At 47.0% G+C, this 17,373-nt stretch overlaps 1 protein-coding gene across 1 annotated transcript in view; it reads right to left on the bottom strand.

Moving 5' to 3' along the window:
• TMCC3 (transmembrane and coiled-coil domain family 3) overlaps positions 1-17,078 on the bottom strand; it is a 140,367-nt gene extending 123,289 nt beyond the window's left edge. Inside the window, exon 1 of the mRNA XM_063322787.1 lies at positions 16,820-17,078. Within this exon, the coding sequence (XP_063178857.1) occupies positions 16,820-16,831 (12 nt within the window). The 5' untranslated portion in view covers positions 16,832-17,078. The remainder of the gene's footprint in view (positions 1-16,819) is intronic.
• Positions 17,079-17,373: the final 295 nt, after the last annotated feature.

Here is a 17,373-nt window from a genome sequence, read left to right as displayed (position 1 = left end):
TATTTCAAATGTATGGTTGTGTGTGTAACACACCCCTACTTAGTACAACTGACTGTCCTCTGGCATGTAATGTCATAAAGATTCTGCTCTTTTTCTGTGCAACATTAACAGCCAACAAAGACACTCCTAAGAAGTCATTTTCTGTTTCACATCTAATGTGCACGATAAGAGTGGCAGAGAGTACAGGCTTGGCAAGCAGAGTCACAGGCAAATGTTTTTGTTGTTATAGCAAAATGACCTACAGAGATTCCCTGTGACTATTGGTGTCCAGTTTTGGGCACCTCAATATGAGAGAGGGCAACAAAGCTGGCAAAGAGCCTGGAGAATAAATCTTATGAGGAGCGATTGAAGGAGCTGGGACTGTTTAGTTTGAGGAAGAGGAGGCTGAGGGAAGACCTCATCACTCTCTACAACTACTTGAAAGGACATTGTAGAGAGGTTGGTGCTGGTCTCTTCTCACAGGTCATTAGTGATAGAACAAGAGGGAATGGGTTCAAGCTGCAGCAGGGTAGGTTTAGGCTGGACATTAGGAAAAAATTCTTCACAGAAAGAGTGGTCAGACACTGGAATAGGCTGCCCAGGGAGGTGGTGGGGTCACCATCCCTGAATGTGTTTAAGACTTGGTTAGATGTGGTGTTAGGGGATATGGTGTAAGGGAGAACTTTGTAGAGTGGAGTTGATGGTTGGACTCGATGATCCCAAGGGTCTTTTCCAACCTAAATGATTCTATGATTCTATGATTCTATTGATTTGCTGTTGCAAAACACCACAGTAGAGCAGGCACCACTTTAAATGAACGGCAAAAGGGACCTAAAGCCGGGTATACGAAGGAAGGAGATGATGACAATCTGGGAGAAAACAGCGCAAGGCTGATTCTTAACAAATCTCTAATGCAAAGATAGGGACCCTACCGACCAGCTCACACCTGCCAAATATCCTGTGCGCACACACAGAACGAGCTGCTGGTTGCGTGTTGGTGTACAGTGCCAGTTATTCATAGCACAAGGAAAAGAAATGGGTCAGAAGATAAATGCTCACCAACTGAAGGACCTTCTGCAGGGTTGTCATGTAGGAGTCCAACTGATCAGAAAACAGCGAGGCCATGAGTTCAGGTCCCCCTTCTTCTTCTGTATCCAGCTGGTCTCCTGCACTGCAAAGAACTCCTCAGCTTTCAGACAGGCCTTTACTAAGAACATGCAAGGTCCTAAACCACTGTTATTTTTGCAGTCTCTACCACAAAGTAGGGCTTGCCCACCTCCAGCTACCACATGCTACGCAGAAGAATACATTAGGGAGAGATAGTAGAACTACTTGAGCCCAGCCTTAGATGTTTTCTTTCTTACATACTTTTGATCTAGCATACATCCCAATAATGACCTTGCACTGGCATCCTTTTAGCCAATGGCTTAAAGTGTTCAAAAAGCCAGTGAGATGACAGACGGGCAACAAAGCCCTTTCCAAGCGCACTGTGCGGTAGAATAACGAAGCGGTGTCAGCTACGGACTGACTTCAGGACGTGCAATTCCCAGTGAATTGACCCAGGCTGCATCTCAACCGACAAACATCCATTCGTTCACGCACCTATCTGTTTGGATTCATCTACGTGTTCTGCCCGTGGAGCAGAAGACACACTCACACACAGTCTGGCAGAATGCAAAGCAGTCAAGTAAAACAGCTGGAGAGCTACCAAAACTGTCCACCCATATAAACATGAGGATGTCCTCATTTACTATAAACTTGCTGGCATTTCAAACAGGAGAATATGCAAATTCACAGCAAGACTGTAAACATAGATCTCTTCAGTGTGTAGCGCCTCAGATGATTTTGAGTTGATCTCTACCAACTCTGGTAAGGTAACGTGAAGCTTACTGCTACTGCAGTTCTCTGAAAAACCCTTCATGCATTTAAAAACCAAAAGGCAGCGATAGTGGGAGGCAGGAGATGGAGGAACTTGTGAACATCAGCATGCAGAGTTAATAAGATTCTATCAGTAAGACTCATATGATGAGTCTTAGTCTTTTTTTTCCCTCTTTTGAGCATCCAAGATTGTCTTTATTTCAAATATCACCATAGGAGCAGTAATTAATTCAAATGAAGTGGGATTTACTCTAAATGAGCAAGAAAAATATTCCAAAACGTTCTGAGCTCCAAGCCCTAACAAAAAGGAAAGGATTTCCCTTTAAAATACAGCTTTCAGAGAAAATTAGGCCCACTATTTTTATTTTTTTGAGTCAGCAAATACACTAACTGTGTAAAAATGACACATTGGCTTTCTCTGAGAAGCATGCTATCAAATTCTCCTTTTCTGTCCCCAATAATAGCTAACCGAGGACTACCAGGGGCAGTGGGAAGCACTTGGACCTACTTGGCTCTTACGGATCTTTTTGAGTTGGATGCTAACAGCAGTTACCAAACTGCAGCCCAAACATTAAATACTATTATACTCTTAGAATCCAAACCAGAAGCACTTCAATTATCCAAGCCTTGTGTTATCCCAGATGAGGTCATGATTCTTAATGCTTATCATATTGAATATTCCTGCCATTTTCTGAAAGCTTGATTATCAAAATTATCCTGTGTCCCTTGTGGCGTATGGATAATTGAGGTTTATACATTTCATGCAAAACAGGTTTTGTACCTCATTAAACAGACCCATCTGTATTTCCACAATGTAATTCCCAAACATAATCTGTGCAGTTTATACGCTCATGACCGGAGAGCGTGATTATGCTAACTACAAGGTAAACTGGGCTTTAGGTCTGAAACTGCTAGAAACTCACAAATCAAGTGGCAGGGCTCCAGCTTTGGAAGCAGATTGATTTTCTGCGCTCTGAATAGGCATGCGAAATGGCACCATTTGTTACGTTATTCAAGCTGTTTAGCTGAACAGCCTTTTGCTCACGTCTAACTTACACTGGCACTGATCATCAGTTGTTTTTAGTAGGAGTGAGAGCCCAGAAGGCAAATCACACACAGCTCAATTAGTTTAAAACTAGTACTACAAAAATGTGACATGCAGAAACTAATTCTTAGTCTGTTGTAGCAATGCAGGATACTTACACAAAGCAAGCTCAGCATATGAGTTCACATCCCCCCTTTTCTATATACTGGTGACGTACCATGCAGAAGTCCTCAGCGTGAATGAATTCCCATGCGCTTACCTCTAAGGCAGAAGCACACAACAGTTCCGAGGCATCAGACTCACTAATCACTATTACTAGTATCTGCCACAAGACACACAATCAAAGTCTAGGGGAAAACCAAACACTTTACTAATCATTTAGCCCATCTCGGGAAGAGCCCACGGAGAGCGTAGGGAGGTTCACAACTGCCAAAGCGTCACAGGGGCCCGGTTCCCAGGTCGCAGCACGTCCCACCGGCTAACAGAAAAATTCTTAAAATATATCATTAGCTGAAATCGGGACATCAGCTTCTGCTCTATTTTCAGGAAGACGGGTTTACGCTGATACATGGGTCTAATCCAGCTCTTTGAGTAAATCGTGTTGCTCTCTCATACCTCATCATTATCTGAACAGCATCCTAACAGCGTAAGATAGCTGAGAGAGATCTGTACACAAAGTCCTAGTCACAGGGCCATGCCATGCCAAGGTGCTGGCTCTGAGGGGGCTTTTGGGAAAGAAGTGGGATTTAGAGAAAGGAGAGGGGGAGGAAAACGTCTGGTACCCGCCTCAGCCCAGTGACTGCAGAAACGATGAAGCAGCGCCGAGAGCCAGACAAGGAGACAACAGAGTAGCCATAAGGGAACCGAGAAGAGCTACACGAAGGTCACATAGCAGGAGACAGGAACTAGGGCTAAGGCAAACCAGAGCTGCAGAGCCTACCGGGGCAGGACAAAGCAGTCTGAAAGGCGGTGGCACTGGTGGATGGACCCCAAGAGGACAGCAGCGCGATCAAAGGTGGGAGACAGCATTTGTGGGAGCACCTCCTTCGAAGGAGGAGAGAAAATAAAGATGTTATCATGGAGCAACCCAAGGTATGGAAAAAAGACGACCTTTACAGCTTCTGAAATGATGTTATTGCGAGCAAACGAACCCCGTCGGCTTTTCTGTGAACACGTCACAGCGTCAGGCTGTCACGCTCAGAGTGCACGGGTTGCAATGGGCATTAGAATCAGCAGGGACACAGCTGGTGAGCTTTGTGCCATTTAAAATGCCTCAGAAGGGTTGTTTCATGGATATTTCAGTATGCAGAAACTTAATTTGATCAGAAGTATAATTATCTGTGTCCTAGTTCTTCTCTATACCTAAGTATTTGTCTTACAAGATATTACTCCCAATGCATCTCTAGATTTATGCTATATATATAAAAAAAAAATCTTGAATGATGTTCAGTGACCACTGATCAGAAAACACCAGTGCTACCTGTAAAAGAAATACATTACGGCGTTTTAAAATCAGTAATACCGAATAGGCTTTCATTTTTACCTTAGCTTTTTATTCCTGAAAGAAGATCCCTCTCCGGAAAAGTGATTTTATACAGCTAGAATTAGTTTACAGCCTTCACTTGAAAAATTTAACTCATCATACTGATTTCTATCCTATAGCGGTTAACGTACTTCCACCATAAATCCAGCTGTGGGAAGGCAGTCTCGGCTAAGGGTGCCTAGTTTAAGTTGAGTTTAGCTCTTTTCAGGATCAAGCCCTGTGAAGCAGAAGTCTGCAATACAGAGAAGGTCAGAGCAGAGCAATTCTCTAAGTAAGGCTGCAGATTATATCTCGTGCGGCAGGTTGCCAAGGAGCTGCTAGGAGCAGGGAACAAATACAGATGGGAGGAGGTGGATGCAGCAAGGCTGGAACTACGCTGAAAAAGGCTTTGGCTACAAAAGGATGACAACAACAGGCAGTAGCAGCAGACAAAGCCCAGGACCTACACGTCCCAGCCAAGGATGCTCCAGCAGAACTAGCAGAAGAGCCCCTGAAGGTCCCAGCAATGCCTCCTGCCTTAGCTGGAGTTTCAGGACCAGAGCCCTGCCAGGTGTCCTCAGCCCTGAGCCACCTCCTTCAGCTGCTCTCTCCTCCCATCCGCTGCCCGGGACCCAAGCACCGCTCCTCACATGTGCTGTCCCTTTCCCTCTCCTGCATCCTCCTTTTCAAACTGAGGTACAGGGAAGGAGAAATCGCATGAGAAAAGTCTGAAATTGCTAAACAAGCTCTAATCTTAAACCCTATTAGGATAAAAAACCTTAGTAACCTCAATAACAGATATAAAAACCTGACAGCTCTTCCCTGCAGAATCATTCCGCTATTTCAGAGCTGCACTGGTTTCCCAAGCGCTAGTTTAGGAACATTTCTTTATTCAGGAGAGCACTGATGCATGTGCCTACACAAGTGTATGCTTTTACAACGCAATGTCTTAGAAAGACAAATTCTAGTTGTCTTGGATAATAGAGTCATTCAAAACTACCGGGTTTCCCCTTGGCTTCTTTGGTGAGCCTTAATTTTTTCTCTTGCCCTCTCAGGTACCATAGTGATATCTACATCACTTCATAGTGGTGTCATGAGGATTCGTTAATGCCTATAAGCACCATGAAGACGAGAAGTCCTACAAGCATTAAGGTACATCAAGGCAATAGGTTTTTAATGCACACTTGGCCCTGTGGTGAGTATCTCTCCCCTTCTACCACCCCATATTAACATCTCTAAAGCTGTTTGCCAAAATCTGCCCGGTGGGACGACCAAAGCTGATCACTGCATAGGCCCAGGGGACTGAACCAAACACTCAGACGAGTAAGGTTAACAAAGCCGATCTCAGGCACAGCAAAAATTTGAAACCACACGTGCATTTTCAAAATCCCTACAGCAGCAGTGCCAAGGAAGAAAATGTGCTTATGAAATCAAAACGGGCTCCAGAAGCAAGGAACAAATGAACTGATTGTTATTTAGCTTGGGGAAAGTATTACTTTTTCCTCATTCGATTTAATGCCATGCTTCCCTCTGATTCTGTGACTTCTGTCTTTCATTTCTAGATTATATTCCGCCCAAATTTAGTTCCAATAGAGAACAGTAAACCCAGACTGAACACCTGGGCACTTGTTACAGGCAGGCCAGTCTGGAGGTGGTGGTTCAGCACACCAGAACCAGCAATTAAAAACCGCCGCCAGCGTGCTCGGCTTTGCTCAGACTCATGACGACAGCGCTTGGTTCACCAGGCAGCTCCTCTTCCTCTCCCCTGTCCCACCCGATGCATGGAGACCTGGTCCACACACAGCCCCTGGCCCAGAAGCTGGAAATAGTAGCTATCTAGCTGATGGCCCACCCCGCTCAGGTGCAGATGGTCATTTCTCCTCTGTCCCCGCGGCACTGCAGTTTGACAGGGACCCACACTCTCATTCAAATTCACCAGGGAACCACAACTGGGAAACCAGACCAGGCTCCAACAAACTTGAGCTCTCGAGGACGTATCTCCACCTGGATGGTCGAGACTCAAACTTCAGGTGTTTGTTCCCTGAGCAGCAGGATCTACCCTGGGTCCACCAGCCGTGTACAAAGGAGGCACAAGCACCCTTTGCAAGTGCTAATAACATGTGTTATTCTTCCAGCGGCGTCCTTACGGGAGTGCTTCCTACGCCCAGCTCAGTCAGGGCACCAGCCGACCCTCTCTTGACCCTAACCTCAGAGGCTCTAGGAAAAGAAGGATCTGCAATTCAACGTCAAGCAGTGCTAAAGGAGGTCGGGAGGCATGCTGGTACTGCCCCGAGCCCATCGGGAGGTCAGCACAAGGGCTGCGGAGGGAAAAGGCTCAGCCCCACTGTGACCGGCAGCCGCTCTCCCTCCAGGCAGGGGCAGGCAGCAAGCGATGCAGCCTGTGTGCTCTCATCCCTGCGCTGCTGGATAATGGGGCCCAGAAAAAAAAAGGTGGGGGAGGGGCAGGGATTTTAGGCAGCAATGAGGAATCTCAAAGCTTTAAAGAAGTGGCAAAGAGAATCCGGCCACTTGTAAGTCTGAATACTAGTTTGCCACCGCAGACTTTATGTGATTTCTGTGATTCTAGGATGGTATCTGCCTTTCTTTAATGAAAACATTCTGTCACCACCTGTCAGGAATAAATTCAGGCAAAGAAAACAAGACAATATTGAACTAGAAGGCAGGATCTTGCAAAACATCAGAGCTGATTCATCCCTTCCCATTCCTCCCCCCAGCCCCTATTCCAGGCACCATGCCGAGAATGCATTAACTTAACCTGCCTGGGGATTTACATTAGATTACTATCCACTACCAGTGATTCAAAATTCCTTTATTCTCCACCATTGCTGTATTTCTGTAAGAGTTGTACTGAATAAAAGTAACTTCATCTTGTTCTTGAATTATTCCAGTTTGTGTAGAATCTGGCAGCAGAGGTGCCAAGTACAAAAGTCTTGACTACTCACTCCCACCTCTAGAACTGGTATGCCAGGCTATTAGGATATAAATCTGTTCTTTTTCTCCCAACATGTGGGAATTACCAGAGTATTACGTATGTAGATGCACATTCTTGCTTGCTAAAGCTGCACTCCTACTTTTTAGGATCTGAAAACAGTAGTTAAAAGAAGTCACCTGTTGCGGGGCTAAGTTAAAAAATCCTCTTGGATAAACAAGCCCTTTTGGATCATACATTGAAAGGAGGAATGATAAATAACTGTCAGGAAACTGTGGCTTCTATTATCACCCAAAGGACATTTTCTTCTGCATAACCGCAACACATTCTATGCAGTTTCTGCAATGATGGCACTAGGGGTTACAGCCTAGAAAGCTCTCTGGTTACACTTTTCCCCAGTAATTAAAAAAATCACACTTTATTCATGTAATATAACACTTACCACTCTGCAGAAGGACCTTTTCCCTGCTCCCTTCCCTCATCAAGGTAGTCTGTGTGCTCAGCTGCCTTCCTGTGCAGGTGTTCAGCAAGCCACAAAAGCCCAGTTTGGCCTGGTAGCTGACCTGGCAGCAGCGGGCAGTGGTGAAAGCAGCCTGCTCTGAAAAGTCTTCTTTGTGTTGCAAAGCAGTTTGGAAAAACAACTACCTGAGCTTTCCCACGGCCCGAACAGGCATCCTCAGCTACTGGCTGCTCCAGTGGGAAGGGAACGGCAGGGGATGGGAACGGGTCGGTCTGGCAGCAGAAGGGAAAAAGCCTCCGAGGCTGGACACAGCTTCTCAGCTGCGAGGATGGGCACAGTTATACCTTTGCTGAGAGTGGATGCAAAAAGCAAAAAAAAGCTTAGAAAAGCTGTCCTTTCTTTCTAAAGGTCAGAAGGAATCCGTGTGCAGAGAAGGCATCCCAAGGCTTTTTTAGAATCAAACCCCTATCTTCTATTAAAAAAAACAGCCCTGCTTTCAACAGCAAGGAATGGAATGGAATGGAATGGAATGGAATGGAATGGAATGGAATGGAATAGAATAGAATAGAATAGAATAGAATAGAATAGAATAGAATAGAATAGAATAGAATAGAATAGAATAGAATAGAATAGAATAGCCCTGCAACCTAACTCTCAGGAAGACCCAAACAGACTGAATCTAAATGGTAAAAAACAATGGAAAAAGCATCTCTTCAGGCTTCCTTTATACATCAAAGAGCACAAAAAAGGACAAAAATCTCCCTTTATTTCTGAGCAAGTCAATATGTATCAAACATCCATTTGCACTCATTAATTCAAGTAGGCCAGTACCAAAGGACTGCCACTAGGGGATACATCCTTCTCTAAACGGTTAATGGAGTTTTAATTAATTGTGTTACCTGAAAATATATCTTGACAAAAAGCAAGATAATTGAAATGCATTAAAAAGTATGTTTATTCATCTGCCCAGAAATAAGCTGAAAAAAACCAAAAAGACAACGAGGACATGTAATAGAACAGTTTTCAGAGCATCTGAAAAGGATGGAGAACTACTAGGAGATTTGCAAATTCAATTACTGGTATGAATAACTGTATGCTAGCAAATGTCCAAGATGAACAATAATAAAAAAAAAAAAAAAAAAAAAAGAAAAAACAGATGCAAATAACTAACTTATTTTTTACCAAAAAAAAGTAGAATATCTGAATCAAGCTAGCAAGCTACGTTGCTGTGGGGAAAAAAAAATATTTTCCCCTACTGGAAAAGATTTTTGACTTCCCATTGAGACTGAAGAGCTTTAAGCCATTTTTTAACTAGAGGTTAGTTTTTCAGGGAAAAAACCAATATTTTCAGCAGAAATATATATTTTCTGTGGTGGTTTTCTTTTCTTTTTTTTTTTTTTAAATCAAAACCCTATTTTCTATTAAAAAAAGCTTTGACAAAAATAATATGGACCAGTGAAGCATTTCCTTTTATAATGGCTTCTGGCACTCAAGGTCAAGCTCCACTACATTAAATACAAGAGCTTAAGATCAATTGTTCAGAAGCAGGAAACCAGTGACCAAAGAGCCGGTGTCCTCATTTTATAGGTCCTGAAGCCACATGAGATCTGTCAGGGCACACACAGATGTTGTAGTAGGGCAGCAAGGGTGAGCCCTAGTCATTTTTCACCTTACAATGGGAGACTATCAAAGATTTTTGCAAGTCTTACTTGCTCTTCCACGAGAGAAAAGGTTTTTTCACTAACAACGTGCCCAAGACAGACCGTAGCAGAAAGAGATCAAACAAATTTGCCTAAAAAATCACACATCGGGTCAACAGCCCAGTGAAAAGAGGGTACTTGTTTAACCAAGCCTAAAGCCCAAGCCACTGAGTCACAAGCCCTGTTTCAGGAGAAGAATCGTCATACCAAGGACTACAGGTCAGTGCCACTTACCCTCTGAAGATGGAAATCACTCTTCAGGCAGCAAGGAGGGCGTACATTGGATGCTTGGTGCTTTTTGCAAACCATTGCTGAGGCTTCAGAAAATGGTGCACAGGCCAGAAATATGTAACGATTTCCAACTGAAAAACTATTAATACAGTTTTGCAGGGGTTAACAGTTCACAATAATCTCCTGGTCTGAAAAGTTTAGGATATTGGACTTAGAAGTCCCACCACAAAGCAGTCAAGATGCTACATCAGTGAGCTGGGCATTAAGGAGACCTCAGTCGTCATCAAACTACAGAGAATCTAATATCAAATGATCTGGTCGGTCCAGAAAATACCCAGATTTGCTCAATCTCAGCTGAGTTATTTGGAAGAGGGGTGTTACTGTCCGATGCGCTGGGCAGACACGTTGGCCACATCCTCAGCCCAGCAGGTCTTGCTGCTCTTCTCAGAGGAAACAGGCAGAAACGGAAACCAAAACACAAACCATCGATGCCGATACCTAAATGTACCTCTCCTACATGGTAAAGCAGCAGACTGAAGAAACCCATTTTTGCACTAATTGCTAACTACTGCAGGAAGGGCTGACAGGAAAAAACAGTCACACGTGGCTTACTTACCAGGAATTTATACCAAGGTGAACGTATTAACCTATTATTATTTGGCCACTCAGTCCAGCACAGCCATACCCCAAAAAGTGAAAACAAAAAAACCTTTGGAAATCGCAGTTTTATCACTGGACAAACTTGGAAACCATTTTTGTTAAAGGAGGGAAAACTTCCCCCCCCTCCTCATATCCACAAAGGTCAATCAACACATCTGTCCTTTTTTTCCCCCATGTCTGTTTGCAGATTTTTTTCATATATATTTTTAAAAGTTACGATTTTATTGTCTTCTCATGAGGGAGAGCAGCAGTGGGGAACATATAAAGGAAAAGATATTAATTGCCCTTTTTTGTGTCTTTTGTGCATTGTCCCCAGCTCAGAACATGAGGACAGGGGAATGTTGGTCCTGGCGCAGGCAGCCTGTCAAGAAATGTGCAACCAGCCACTCTGACCTACCATTGCCCTGTGCAGGAGTCACGAACACAAGAAATGACTTTAAATCCTTCCGATTTTAGTTCAACAAAGCCAACATGCTTAAGAGATCTTAATCTTTCTCCGTTTGTTTTCCCACTGCTTCACTCTTAAGCTATGCAGCCATTCTCTGGGATGACGTAGACTCATAAAACATTTCTCAGCTGACCTGCTTAACCAACAGTATGACCCTAATAGGCTCAATATCTCACAAGAAACCTCAGGAGAAAAGAAAGCTTGGTTCTCTGCTGCTGGACTGTAAGGAGCGTACTGGTTTACAGTAAATCCATGCCTGTATCTTGGCTGAAACAGTGGCCAACAGCAGATGCCTTGGGAAGACTCTCACGACCAGAATAATCATGTAATGCTGCTCCCCAAAATACTTTCCAGCTGCTGGGGCTCTGCAGGCCAAAGGCTTTCTGAGCCAGTGGTGTTACTTTTGTCCTCCAAAGCCTTCCTGAATTTGCCCACCTGTTTTTTGAACCGATGGAAACTCATGCCCCCCACGACACCCAACGGCATGGAGCTGCACGGCTAAACAAGGAGCACATCTTTCTGCTCTGAACCTGGAGCCTGGCGGTTTCATTGGAGGCCCCTAGTTCTTCTCCTGACAGAGACAGTGAACAATCGATCACTCCCTAATTCTTCCTCCCCGTGCCATTTACGCTTCGCTCACCCCTCTGCTTACCAACAGAGGTGGCAGGTAAAAATCCAACCATCAAGAAAGACAGTTGGAAGCACCTAAGCCATTTCAATCTCATTTTCCCACAGCAGAAGCAGCGATGGGAACGATGAACTCGTTAGCAAATAGGAGTGCTTGAGGTAAAGGTAGGAAATCCTCTTACTTTTCTTCCTTCAAAATCAACACTCATGTCCCACCAAAATCCTCACTCGCACATCATGTAATCTTCTAGGCACGTAAACACCTCCAGGCACCTAAATTCACTAAAAATCCACTAAAACCCACTTAAAGACTCCCAGTCACAGCCTGCCCAAGCTCTAGCAGGTATCTTCAACTGCCTGTCTGTCCTGCTTCTCATGAAGGCCAGAGACCCTTATTGAAGCCCCCACTTTGCTGTGTTTGGAGCAAGGTTTATTCAGTGCTCCCTCATGCCAGGGTGGCCTGTGTCTTATCCAGTTCAATTGCCTGCACATTAGCTTGGCTAAATCTAATGCTTAAGTTCTCTGTTGTCATGGATTTAACTGGTAACACATTTTATATTCCCCAAGGGTAGCCAAAATAGTAGAGCCTCTAAAATAGCTGAATAAGGAAAATCTCATTATTACCTCTACCCTGAAATGTAGTCTTTGACTGACAGTGCTATATACTATTTGAAGACAATCTCTGAGCAACTAAAAAAACCAAAAGGGCATTTTTTTTACCCCAGCAGAGCTACTCCCATTAGCCCAAATTGTCCCAGTACGTGCAGTTTTGCCCAGCAGGTTGTAAAGACCAGACAAGGACAACTTGGGTAAAGATAAAGCTTTCATTCTGCTCAAACATCAGGTGAATAAAATCTATAGCAAGGTGTAGCACTGTGATCTGTACCTGTCAAGGTATATATGTCCCTCCTAACTACCTTATGAATTTAACAGAGCATTGCCAAGCAAGGCTGTTCCCTTTCCCTCCTACAAGAGTTGCTACTGATTACTGAGTGTCAGAGCCAAAACCACTGAAGAACACTAAATGATATAATAAAAACAGAAGTAGCACGCAAATTCATCTTCATCACACACTTTATTTAGCCCAGCCTGGATTTTCAGTATATTCTGCCCATATTAATTTCTTCTTTCTGTTGTCCCTAAATACTAATTTCTTGTTGATGTGTTTGACTTCCTTTAATTCCCAAGTGTGGGTACATCTTGCCTGAAGAAATAACTCCGCAGAATTTGACATGTGAATTTGTTTTCCCTAGCGAAAATGAACAAGATACACAGAGCTGATGTTCAAAAAGATAATAAAAGCAGATAGAAATGAGAATTTATATCCAGTGTGTACTTCGGTGATCTGGTGAAGGACTGTCTAGGCTGAATAAATTAGCTCCTAATACGGTCAATTAAGATAGGTAGGTCATCTGTCAAGAGAAGCTGAAAGAGAAACAAGTCCAAAGAGACAAGAATGCTGAGGTTTGGAGAACTGGCTTTCCATCCATTGCCTGCAAGTGTAGTCTCTCCTCTCCTAGCTCTGTTACTGCTCTCCCACAATGTCTAATAGACAGCTTGTCTCTATTAACTTGAATGCCAACCTATTTTATTTGAATGACAGTGAAGGGGGAGGTATGTAAAAACAGGAAAAAAAACCTCAGGGATTTTCTTCCTGCTTACATTTGCATTGGTATTTTCTTACAAATAAGAAACCAAGTGAAAAGTGAGGGGCATATGGAAGGAAAAGAATCAGGTCTTTCACCTGGAATGAAATCAAGTGGACCAAACTTGGCTGGCATTAGCTATACATCCAGCTGCAGCACCTAGGTACTACGCAATGGCATTCTTAAAAATGTGTACTTGGAAATGCCTATGTCATCTTTAGCTATTTTGAACAGCTTGAAGAGGGAGGAAAAGCAGTGGTGGCCAGGGAACTCTGTACATACAGCCGTCATGTTTCTCAAGCCTGAAAAGAGACAGGAGAGGTGGGGGGCACACTCTCTGGAAGGATGAAACTCCTGTAAAGCATCTCAAATAAGGCATTACGATAATTAGGAAACCTTGACCTCACTAGTACTCAGCGGATTTTAGAAAGCACTCCCTTCGTGAAGAACATATGTAGCTGGAGGGGGCAGAAGGAGGGGAGGGGGTGGCAGACAGGGAGGTCTAAACTGCTCCCTAGCAGGAGCGCCCAGCAAAAGCTGCTGAGCTGGGCTCTAGGTTCAGCAGAGCGCCCTGAAAGCAGCAGTCCGGCAGTGCCCTCCTGCCGTCTGTCCCTCCCCATGGTGGGCTCTCTTCCTCACCACACAGCTCTGATGCACACAGTGCCAGATCTCACTTAGCCTGAGCTGCTCTGCTTTCCTCCACGGACTACAGCAGGGACCTGAGGAACACATGGAGGGTCGTCTGCCTAAGATGTGCCTCTGCACTGCTGAGCAAGAGTGCAGAGGAGGTTGCACAGAGCATCACTGTGTCACCCTCGAAGCCACAAGACTGCCAGCACCTATGTACTACTGATGGCGCCGGGTCACCACTGCCTGTAGGAGCTCACCCTGTTTCGGTGACTGGCACGCAGGGAGCAGGCAGGCTCCTCAAGAGACCAGCTCACCTGAGGAGCCAAGGGCTCGGCTTAGGGAAAGCCTACCCCCCACACACAACTTAACAGCAGCTCCACCAAGACACTAACATTCCACTGATTCCACCAGTCCTCAGAGGTCCATTTTCTCCACGTTATTATTGAAATTCAGTATACCCCCAAAAGAAAGGGCAAGGACATTATTTCATTTCATCTGTCTCTGGCAACAAAACCCAGGTTTTTACTACGCTTCTGAGACATCCAAAAGAACCCTTCAGCTTATTGCTCCTTTATGAGAGCACATGGCACTGGAAAACTTGATCCAAAGGGAAAGTGTGGATTTAACACTGAGCTGCTCACCCATACTAAACCCTGTGCAAGTGTTTCAGCCTTCTATCTCACTGGCTCAGTCCTGTCCAGCTCAATTTATTTTTGAAGCAATCAATGAAACGTCAACTGCATCTAGGGACAGCAAAGTCAGAGAGGTCCCAAATGTTAGGCTACCTCTTGTTGGCCATAAAATCATGCAACATGCAGAACAATAGAAAACTGGGGGGTTCTCCCTATTTTATCTTCCCTTCCTGACAGATATAAAAGGGGATGCTAAGTCACAAATGTTAGAAAATCCTCTGGAACAGCAAAGAATAAAGAGGAGACAAATAAACACTGAGGTTTCATACTCCAGCCTAGGGAGCCATGGCATGAAATTCATTTTAACTGTTGGTTGCCCACATGACTGCTGTTTTTTCCAAGACATGCTAAGGACCTGATCCATGAACTCAGTGAGGAAGGTTCTCCAATGGGATGCCTGAAGTAGGATCTGGGCACTCATGATCCAAAGTGGGGGCTGCAACTGTGTTTCTTTTTATTCCTTGCTCTTTTTTGCCTAAAAGGAGATTCCCTTTGTCAGGCGGTTCTTCATGCAGCCTTCATTAGCCCTGAGGTGTTGCCTGAGAATTAAGGATTACCCATTTCAGCATTTTTAAACTAGAGTGAGCTTAGTTTAACTTCTCTTGGCACTGCTCTAGTTGTCATGTACAGCAGAGGAATTCAGCGCAGGTAGCCCACAATTCACAGGGAGGTCAGTCCACAACGGGCGGCTCATGAATGGGCAGCACAGAACAGGCTGCCAGCGTAGACCAACTCCCAAGCCCTGATTCAGCCCTTGGGCAGCCACAGAATTAGGTATGAAAAAGAAACAAGGCTCGAATACCTTGTATCCACAATCCCCAAGGTCATTTTGATCTTTAATAAACCCTTAATTTCCAATCTTGACCATCTCGGCACTCCCCCTACTTGTAAGCAAAGGAGTATGACAGGTAGTGGAAGAAGGTAAAATTCAAAGGAAGCATTCCACATTATTCACAATGCAAGGATAGAATTAATCCGCTTTCTCTTACTCAGCCTGTCCAAACTGTATAATAACTATATAATAATTAACACTAACAGTATAAAATACTGCTCTGGGAATATTTGTTAAAAGAGATTAGCAATGCTGGGCTTTATGAGCCTGCCTAAGTGGAGAGTTCCTCCCCAGAACAAAGGGAAATCCTAAATCATCTTGTTTGCTCTGTGTCGCTCAGGCTCTGCCAAACCAAGGGCAGCCGTCGGAGCCCAGCTCAGCGGCTCAGAAGCGCTGAAGAGGACCCCAGGCTCCAACCACCTCATTCACCATCCAACTCCAGTTGTCTGAGCTGCTGTGCACTTAGGCTAGCGGGGCTAAAGCTGTAACAACAAAATTTGGGAAGATAACACAAAATGAGAGCAAGACAGGAACAGCAGGACAAGAAGCCCGAGCAGTTACTCGATTCATTCTTTTGATAGCGCGCCTTCTACACTGGCACTTTCCCGTCACTGCCAGTTTCCAGCAATGATGGGAAGCAGCCCGGGTCCACCTAAGAAGGAAAGCTCGCCTTTTGGAAGGAGTGCTGAAAATTGTGATGGGAGCTGGAAGGTCTGTGTGCACACCCTCGTGTGCATTCCTACTGACTTTAGTAGCTTTTGGTTGCCTCTGTAACCACCCTCCCCCTCGCCTCAAACCTTCAGGTTATTTTTCTAAAGCTTTTAGCAGTCACGAGAGTCTCGCATTCGCCTTCTTGCAAAACCAGCAGCCTCGCGTGCCAACCAAGAGAGCTCTTCCATCCACCGATGTCTCCCCCTGCCCGAGATTTTACAGCCAAGGGATGCTCTGCTGCCGTGCAAGGAACAATAGCGGCGGGCGGGCGAGCGATCCGCGGACCGCCAGTCGCCCCGCACGGCTGATGCACACACCGGCGGGTTCGCTCCGCGGGGCGGCTCCGGGCGCTCGGCGCTCACCCTGCGCCGGCCGGCCGAGCCTCCCCCGCCGCCGCCGGGTTCGCAGCCAGCGGCGTCCTGAGGGGAGACCCCGCACCCCGGTTCCTCCGCACCCCGGTTCCTCCGCTCCCCGCCCTGCCCGCCGCAGGCATCCATGGCAACTCCAGCCGGGAGAGCCGCCGCCGCGGACGCCAAAGTTTGCCCGCCCCGCTGACCGCCCGCCGCACCATGGACAGCGCCCGGCGGGCTCCCGCCGCCCGCCCCGGCCCCGGCCCCGGCCCCGGCCCCGCCGCCGCCACCGGCGCAACCGCCCCCCGCGGGGGCCGCTCCCGGCGGCGCGGCGCCCCCTGGCGGGGCCCCGGCGGACACGCCGACAACCGCTCCCCCCCGCGCTTCCCTCCCGCCTCCACTCCCGGTGGCGGCCCCGCGCTGCCGGTCCCCGCTCCGGTGTGCGGCGGGCTCCTTACCTTCCGCAGCATGCTGCTGGGCAGGCAGCGCCGGGGGCTCCCCGCCACGGCGCCGCGCTCTACCCGTCCCTCACGGCGCGGCCGGGCGGGGAGAGGGGGTGGGGTGGGCAGCGCGGCTGCGGCCGGGCCGCACACCCCGTCCCCGGCACGGTGCCGGTACGGCCCCGGTACGGCGTCGCGGTGCCCGGAGCCCGCGGGCGCGGCCGCCCTCCGTGCGCACCGCCCGCCTGCCCACACTGAGCGGCGGCGCGAGGGCTGCCGCCCGCCACGAGGCAGCGCGGACGCGGGTGGGGGAGGAGGGTGAGGGCCGGGCCCACCCGCCCCCGCCTCCCGGCCCCTTCCCTGGCCGCGGCCCCCTCCCCGCCCGCGGCCCCGGGGCCGGAGGGGTGGCCCGACCCGGGAGGGTCGTGGGGCGAAGCAGGCGGCTGGCTGCGGGCGGCTCGCAGTCACGCTGCGTGGGCGCCCGCGGCACTTCGGGGAGCCGCGGCGGCACCCCGCGGGGTGCGGGGCTCCGTCCCCCTCCGCAGCCGCTTCCTTCCCGGCGGGGGACGGAG

Source organism: Chroicocephalus ridibundus, chromosome 1 (genome assembly GCF_963924245.1).
Source record: "Chroicocephalus ridibundus chromosome 1, bChrRid1.1, whole genome shotgun sequence".
Taxonomy (NCBI): Eukaryota; Metazoa; Chordata; class Aves; order Charadriiformes; family Laridae; genus Chroicocephalus; species Chroicocephalus ridibundus.
Note: the sequence above shows the minus strand (reverse complement) of the source record. Positions and strands in the feature narration are given on the sequence as shown.